The following is an 8,787-nucleotide window of genomic DNA, read 5'->3' as shown; positions in this document are numbered from 1 at the left end:
TAAAAAAATAAAAAAAATAATTATAATAATAATAATAATAATAATAATAAGAGTAAATTACACTCCCCTCCCCTCAAAGATGCTTGAATTACACTCCCCTCCCCTCTTATGTTAAAATATACACTCCCCTCCCCTCTTATTCAAAACATATTAGAAAATATTTCACCCCCCTCCCTTGAGAGAAGCTTGAATCACATTCCCCTCCTTTCTTAAGTTAAAATCTACGCTTTAGTCCCTCAATACTTTTTTTATTTTATTTCTAATAATATCTAGCAAAAAAATAACATTGCGGATTCATTTTAATATAATCAAATTTTGAATACATATCTTTCTCTATTTTTTATTCACAATTTCATTAACATATAGTTTTAAACCCTATTATAAAATATGAAACAACCCAAAATAAAATTAAAATATGTGAAAAATTACTAAAGTCGATTAAGTATGGTTATTTAAAATTGAATTTTATACTCTAAATTATAAAATTAATAACACAATATTTAAATTTAATTGTCATTAACATTTAGATTATAAAGAAACGAGTTTATATTTTTTAAATGGTGATTCAAAATTAATATATATTATAAAAATATTTATTTATGTTAACATAGATTAAAGTGTAGTTCATATTTAATTATTAAGGGAGAGGATTGTAATTCATGCATCTTATAAGGGAGGTGAGTATTAATTTTATTTTTCAAGGGAGGGGAGTGTATATTTTAACATAAGAGGGGAGGGGAGTGTAATTCAAGCATCTTTGAGGGGAGGGGAGTGTAATTTACTCTAATAATAATAATAATAATAATAATAATAATAATAATAATAATAATAATAATAAAAGTTGTTTCAAGGATAATATAATCTAATAATAATAAATGTTGTTATACGGATAATATTGAAATTTTAAATTAATCTAAGGATAATTTTGGCAATGCAATAAAATTTGCTCCCCTCCTCTCCCATCCCCTCCTAAAAATTGAATCAAACATTTCAAATTAAAAATCTACCCTCCCCTCCCCTCCAAAACTCTCGAACCAAACGGACCCTTAAACATTTATTCGTCACGTTAAAGAAGTCTAACCTCCTCGAAAAAAAACCTACGCTACCCATTTTCTACCTGTTGTTGCACCCTCCGTTCCAAAATGTAAGCAAAAATGGTTAACATAAGTTGATGTATCTGACACAAATTTTGAACAAAATACATTAACGAACCATTTTTACTTACATTTTGGGACTGAGGGAGTACTTGATATCTTTAATCTTATTTATTCACCATTAAGAATTCTTTAATCTTATTTAAAGAAAATTAACACATTCAACCTCTACCACTCACACACGTTCTCAAATACTCATATATTCCCTATATAGTAGTATTTGTTTGTTTGGTAGTACATATTCATTATAGTTTCCAATTTAAAATAGTTTCCAATTTAAATCCATTTGATGTTAACTCTTCTCCCTCCTTATAGTATCCCCTATTCATGTAACTCACTAGCATAAATAGACACAAACCTCATTAGAAAAATTGCAAACCGCTTCCATCATCTAAAACCACCATGAAATCTATCATCATATTTGTTTCTCTAATTCATGTGCTTCTCATGATTCATGTTCATGGGAAGACAATAGGGTTTGCAAAGAGTGGTTGTGATTTGTTTCAAGGGAAATGGGTTTATGATGAATCATATCCTCTTTATCAAACCTCACAGTGTCCCTTTATAGAAAAAGAATTTGATTGTCAAAATAATGGTAGACCAGATAAATTCTATCTCAAGTATAGATGGCAGCCCACAAAGTGTGACTTACCAAGGTACATACATTTCTTTTACTTTCTGTGATGTATATTTTCAACTTTGTTATTTGCTTGATATCGGTAAAAGACATAAAATAAGGTATGAATCGTGGTTAGGATCGAGTTGTAATACTTGATATTGCAGAGAATTGTGGTCAAATGTCCTCGATACAACCTCAATCACGATGGTGGAGATGTAAAAAATTTCATGTCACAATCTAAATTGTGGTGGCCAAGATTTTTAAAACGGACCATTGTAAAGATGCATGATTTTAGCTGGTAATAAAAATAGTTCTAAGTTTGTACCAAAAAAAATTAATAATAGTTCTAAATTGGTCTCCAACATTTATATTTCCTAGTATTCCTAAAAAAAAAAAACTTTCTGGTATAATTGCATATGTGGACACAATTTATAATCATTGTGATATTTTACTTTTCTTTTTTCTTTACTTCCACAAAATTAGTTTATTCTGACATATAATAGGCATGGCTGCATAAATTATGTCTGTGAATTTAATCTATTTACTCTCAAAGTGCTTTTGTAAAGATTTCTGATATGGAAGAAAGAAAAAAAACACACACAATGCAAACTAAATTATAACAGAGAGAAAGACAAATCAACCTAGGTAGATGATGTCTCTTTGTCTTGGAAATGATATCTTTCCCGCCTTTTTTACTCCCTAACTTAACAATTTGTGGTATCGGATCATATCGGCCGTCCGATTAAGATTATATGGACTAGATTTCAATCTTGATTTTTTAATTTCATAGAAAATAAAAATTGGTTTTAAAATATGGACTCTTCATCTTGATTTGTGAAAGGAATTTAACTTGTTTATCAAGACAATTAAAAAGGGGTCCTAACAAACATAGAAATTAAGTAAAAAAAATAGTGATTAGATCTTTTAAGTTATTAAGGTTCCATAGACGTGTATGGAAAGAACTACTCTTTGGTAATGGACCAATGGTTATCCAATAGCCACTTAAATAAATCTCTATTATCTTGAGAGATAAGTATGCTTTCATTTTCGGCTGCGGGATACCCTAATATAGCTCCAAGCAAAAAAAAGAAACCATTGCTTCATGTGTTACAAATCTAACCTAAATTTAGGATACTTTTAATTTCTATGCTACCATTTGACAAGTATAAATTTGTGGATTCAAAAGTTTATCTATCACAAAATAATGGGGTGCAAGAAAGAATAAAATAAATAAACAACTCCTAATTTGGAAAAAGGTTGGACATTGATATGTTTTCTCTTAATAGCTTTCCCTAGTTAACTTCACTCAATGATCTTCATGTTTCTCCTAACCCATATTTTCATCATGCCATAAAAAAATAAAAAGTTGAATGATTGTAGTTAGTTATAACCTCCAATTATTATTATTAAGATATTTTGTTGCGTACATGCAAAGTTCCAAATCATTACTTTGTTTGCTAGGCTGTCTTTTTAAGGTGACGTACCCCAATAAATTATTTAACAAACAATCATTTTGTAAGTGATTTTATCATCGAATATGTTTTTAGTTAATTTGTTTAGTCTTTACATTTGTTTTTCGTTAGTCAATTTAGTCTATAAAATTAGGGATCAATTTTTAATTTCTATTCATTTAGAGATTATAGTGTTGTATGGTGATTGGTGTCAACGCTCATACGTTCAAATATTGAAATGGCATTTGCCAAATATCAATCGAAGGTTGTTAGAATTATATGTACTTGACCCACCATAGGATGCATGTGTGGATAAGTTTTTTTTTTTTTTTTGACAAATATGTGTGGATAAGTTGTTATTGAGATGAAGTTGTTGTGAAATTGTTTTCAACCATTTTGTTTTCAAATAAGGATCACATGCCAAATTAGATCCGAACAAAATTATCTTTTAATGATGATTAAGACCATGCAATTTAATTTGGTCCACTTTATTTTTTTTTTAATGAAATTTATCATACAGATTCAACGGTGAAGATTTCTTAAGAAGATATAGAGGGAAAAGTATTTTGTTTGTTGGGGACTCTTTGAGTTTGAATCAATGGCAATCACTCACTTGCATGCTCCACATAGCTGTACCACAAGCTCATTACACCTTAGTGAGGATTGGTGATCTCTCCATTTTCACATTCACTGTTAGATCTCTATCCTAACTTTTTTTTCATTTCTTATATCCTTCTAAATCTGTCTCATTATCATAATTTAAATCTATCAAAAATATTTTTACAAATCAACAATATTCACCCTCAATTATTTGACCTAGTTCATGGTGGTATCTATTTTACAAATCAACATCACTTTTTTTTTTTTTGTTACAAAATCAACATCACTTTAACATCATAAAACTACTTGTTATTTAACGGTTACACATAAAATAAGAAATAGATGGAGGCATATAAAATTTCAAGATATTTTCCACACATCAAACCATGAGACAACTTGTTATCCTAATAAATGTGTATCAAATGAATATGGTCTCTTTTACATGTAAATAATCTTGATTTATCAATGTATTTGTTTCTTTTTTATAAAATGAAATTGGTGAAGGAGAAATTATTATTAATTAATACGATATCAATGATTATTTTACAATTATCACGAGAGAATTTCTCCTATAACATTACAGTGCCAAGTTATTATAAAATAAGTTTTTTTTTTTCTTTTGAAAATATAGCGAATTTTGATTTTAGTCTCTAAAAATAAAAAGATGTTTCCACCTCACAAAAAAAATTTGTTTCCATTTTCGTCTCTATTTAACATAATTTAAACATTTTCTTGAACATAATAATAATATGGACATACATGAGTCGGACATTATAAATGGACATAAATTGAACAAATCTTGTACTTGAACGTGTTATATAACCTTGATATGAATACGAAACAAAAAATTTGAGAGGATAAAAACATCTCATTTTTATTTTTTGGGATTAAAATCAAAATTCACTATATTTTTAGGGAGGAGAAACTTATTAAACCCTAAATTGAAACTTCGACTACAAACTTTTTCAAATGAAAATTTTAACTTGGAGTTCAGTTATTGGTGAAGTAGCACTTTTTTTTTATTGATGAAAAATAGCACATAACTTATATCTTTTCTATGACATGATTTGCAGACTTATGGTGTTAAGGTGATGTTCTCACGCAATGCGTTTCTGGTGGACATTTTTAGTGAAAATATTGGTAGGGTCCTGAAATTAGACTCTATTCAATCTGCCAGAAATTGGAAAGGAATTGATGTGTTGATATTTGATTCTTGGCATTGGTGGCTTCACACAGGAAGAAAACAACCGTAATTAAAATCCATACACATTCTTCATTGGCTTATACATCTTATGGCATAGTCACATTTGGTCCCCTCACTCGCACATAATTACAAATGGACAACTTTCCTGTTGCAGAATAAGGAAAACATTTTTATAAGATAATTGCTCTTCTCCTATCTGGTTTTGATCATTCCCGTCAAAACAGCAGTGTGAGTTAACTCACGCAGGTGTATTTTCAGCGTGAGTTAACTTACGTAAAACGAGAATGAGCAAAAACAGATGAGAGAAGAGCAATTATCTCTTTCTAATGTATACTTGTATCAATATTTCTTAGTTTTACTTTGTATATGCAGATGGGATTTAATTCAGGAAGGGAATAACACATTCAGAGATATGGATCGTTTGGTTGCATATGAGAAAGGATTGAAAACATGGGCCAAATGGATTGATGACAATGTTGACATTACCAAAACAAAGGTCTTCTTCCAAGGAATCTCTCCAGATCATCTAAAGTAAGTATTTGTTTCTATTGAATTGATTATGATGAGATGAAAATTGCATAATTAGGATGTCAATTTCTTTAGGGCAATGCCATTATGAAAGTAATTTTTTCAAATTACTCAATTATGTTTGAACTTTAGTTATCAACATAACCCTAATTATACTACTAATTTTTCCTAATTCTATTACATATTTTTCTACAATCCGAAAAAGATATAATGAACTTAAGATAGATCACATACCCTTTGTTGTACTTTTACCATAAAAAAGAGAACATTTTGATAAATTTTTAAGGTTAATACATGTTTACCCCTGTAATATTAGCGACTTTCGGTTTACTCCCTTGTAAAAAAAAAAATTTGTTTAGATTTCAACCTTGTAATTTAAAGATTCTTTGGATTTAGACCTTCATGAATTTTGACTGTAAAAAATCGATCGATGATATGACAGGGGTAATCCGAAATTCTCTCAAATTACAGCGGACTAAAGTACCTTAAATTTTGTAATTTGATGCCATGTATATCTAAAACTAAAGAATCTTCAAATTACAGGGTTGGAATCTAAACAATTTTTTTTTACGGAAATCGCTAATATTACAGGGGGTAAACAAGTATATATTAAGCCAAATTTTTATTACATAATCATATAAATATTAACAAACAAAATGAACATATAGTTACGTAGAAGTGTAATTATTATTGTTTTTCAAAATATTTTCAGCTCAAGGCAATGGGGAGACCCAAAAGCAAACTTTTGTGAAGGACAAGAAAAACCATTATCAGGATCTATGTATCCAGGAGGTCCAGTTCCAGCACAGTTGGCTTTAGAGAGAGTTATAAGAGCCATGAAAAAGCCTGTATACTTGCTTGACATTACCACTTTATCACAGCTGAGAAAAGATGGCCACCCATCAGTTTATGGACATGGAGGACATAGGGACATGGATTGCAGCCATTGGTGCCTAGCTGGTGTTCCTGATACTTGGAATCAGCTTTTATATGCAAGTCTAATTTAAAATTGATTAATGCCTATTCTCAAAAGAGAAAATATATCCTTAGTAAACATGTATATTTTCATTTGTAAAGGATGATGGAATAAGGTATCTCATTACATAATCTAAATGTGATTTTTATTTGATCTATATATAGGATGAAATTGCTCTTATCTAATATATTTGATCAAATTTTAGGTTGAATTTACAAAATGTTATACTCAAAATTGAAGATTATATGAGAATCTCTCTACTTTTTTATTCACTTGGAATCTCAATCAAATATATCACCAAATATTTGAGAAGGCATATCTAAAACATGTCTTAACACTAATAGTTTTATTTACCTTGTTGATGCTCTTAGTTCGATTAAGTTATGAGAAATTATAACGAGTGATCTTTGGGCACTCTTTTAAGTTTAGTACAAATAAAAAGTAGAATTATGTTGTAAATTAAGGCGGCATCATAAATAAATAGAAACAAATTGTAAATTTTTTTTTATTACGTGTTATTCATTGAAAATTAAACCATAAAAGACCAAAGTTACATAATATTCCTTTATGGAATAATATCCTTAGGATCAACAAATGAAACTAGTGGTGTGGGAGGTGATGGTGGTGAATGAACATCCTCAACCTGATCACAATAACCTTCTAATACATCAGTTTCTTCATTGGTGAATCCAAGTGATGCAACAACGTTAGGCCAACAATCATGTCCAATAACCCTAATTGCTTTGCAACAACCATAGCCCAAGTAAGTCTCACCATTTAGAAAAAATGTAACAATTTCACCACTACATGCTTGAAGCTTAAATAGTGACTCCCAACAATTAGAAGGCTCATCACCACTCACCTTCAATCTTGCTTCAAGGCTCATCAAATTGGAATTAGGGTTAGACAGTTTCCTAGATTCCACTATAGACGTTGATGAGTTCAATGCAATGAACACAAGAGCAAGAGCAACAAGAACAAATATTTTATGAGAGGAAGCCATTTTAGTATTAGAAGAAATTTTTTATATTTCTATATATGACGAGTTTGGATTGTTATGGTGAAACTTACTTAGGGTTTTATATATATAGTAGCTAACTAGGGAGAGTAAATAATTAGTAACGGTAGGTTCATGGGGAGATGAAGGGTAAACATAAATGTGCAGTGGTTACATAAGAAAAGTGTATATGAAAGATTGAGGATGTTCATATTCTCTATGATGGAGATATAACAGTAATAATAACTGAGTTGAATTTAAATGACAATTGATTCTATAGTCTATTTGTCTCCATTAGGGCACGATGAACATTTGGGTAATATTCTAATTCAAAAATCTCCATTTTCCTTGAATTAAGCCATGATGATGACTATCCATTTCTTTGGCCGTTAGGATGAAGTGACTAAATTAAATATATAAACAAAGACAATATATATATATATATATATATATATATATATATATATATATATATATATATAAAAGCAATAGAGGTTGAATCTATTAGAAGAGATTACACTCTCACAATGTATCCTTATTTAGTACATGATAAGTTGATACGTGTATCAACAAATATTCAATGTGTGTTTATGAGTAATATGAATGTTTACTTTTAGGGAAATATGCTTATAGCATTTCATGAATAATAAGAGATTCAATATATTCGGGTATATCAAAATAAACAACGGAATTAGCTAGTAACGTGGCTTCTCCTGCAAGAGCATGAGCAATCCCGTTTGGCTTATCACCTAACAAACTCCACCCTAGAGTTGGTAAAGAAAGATTTGAATAAGGAACGACATGAATAAATAATACAACGAAATACAGAATTGTCGTCCTGAGTAGCATGTCATCAGACGTCATCTTGGAATCTGTTTCAAAGTCAACGTTATCAAATTGCATGTCGCTCAACCACTCCAAAGTAGAGTGCAAACCCAACACTTCACCAACATCAACTGAATAAAGACAATGATAACTAGCAACCTTGGCCAAAACAAATGTACCTTGAAAGTCTCGAACACAAATGCCAATGTCGGTCCATTTGAAATGAGAAGAGCAAGCGGCATCAATGTTGCACTTGTACCTACCCGACATAGGACAGTAAAAAAATACAGGAGCGAGATACTCATAATTTGAGGGACAACTAACACAATTGGTTAGACATTGGACTTTGTCAAGGAGGCGAACGCGGGTCAGTAAGCAGAAAGAATTCATCATTCGTAGTCGGTGAATACCTCGTTGTCTAGTTTTACCTTGA

General features: G+C 30.2%; 2 protein-coding genes across 2 annotated transcripts; one reads left to right on the top strand and one right to left on the bottom strand.

Annotated features, from left to right (window-relative positions):
• The first annotated feature begins 1,392 nt into the window (after positions 1 to 1,392).
• LOC11421701 (protein trichome birefringence-like 43) lies at positions 1,393 to 6,804 on the top strand. The gene is made up of 5 exons (XM_003599893.4): positions 1,393 to 1,810; positions 3,745 to 3,916; positions 4,898 to 5,073; positions 5,401 to 5,559; positions 6,269 to 6,804. The coding sequence occupies exons 1-5, from the start codon at positions 1,557 to 1,559 to the stop codon at positions 6,561 to 6,563; spliced, it is 1,056 nt and encodes a 351-aa protein (XP_003599941.1). The 5' UTR covers positions 1,393 to 1,556; the 3' UTR covers positions 6,564 to 6,804.
• Positions 6,805 to 7,097: 293 nt separating this feature from the next.
• LOC120579559 (egg cell-secreted protein 1.2) lies at positions 7,098 to 7,535 on the bottom strand. Its single transcript, XM_039831984.1, has one exon. The coding sequence runs from the start codon at positions 7,533 to 7,535 to the stop codon at positions 7,098 to 7,100; it is 438 nt and encodes a 145-aa protein (XP_039687918.1).
• Positions 7,536 to 8,787: the final 1,252 nt, after the last annotated feature.

Source organism: Medicago truncatula, chromosome 3, assembly GCF_003473485.1.
Source record: "Medicago truncatula cultivar Jemalong A17 chromosome 3, MtrunA17r5.0-ANR, whole genome shotgun sequence".
Lineage (NCBI taxonomy): Eukaryota > Viridiplantae > Streptophyta > Magnoliopsida > Fabales > Fabaceae > Medicago > Medicago truncatula.
Note: the sequence above shows the minus strand (reverse complement) of the source record. Positions and strands in the feature narration are given on the sequence as shown.

Excerpts from the sequence above, each read along its gene's own strand:
- LOC11421701 (XM_003599893.4), top strand. The coding sequence starts at position 1,557 with ATGAAATCTATCATCATATTTGTTTCTCTAATTCATGTGCTTCTCATG. Across the intron at positions 3,917-4,897 it reads TCTCCATTTTCACATTCACT|ACTTATGGTGTTAAGGTGAT; the intron begins GTTAGATCTCTA and ends CATGATTTGCAG. Across the intron at positions 5,074-5,400 it reads CACACAGGAAGAAAACAACC|ATGGGATTTAATTCAGGAAG; the intron begins GTAATTAAAATC and ends TTGTATATGCAG.
- LOC120579559 (XM_039831984.1), bottom strand. The coding sequence starts at position 7,535 with ATGGCTTCCTCTCATAAAATATTTGTTCTTGTTGCTCTTGCTCTTGTG.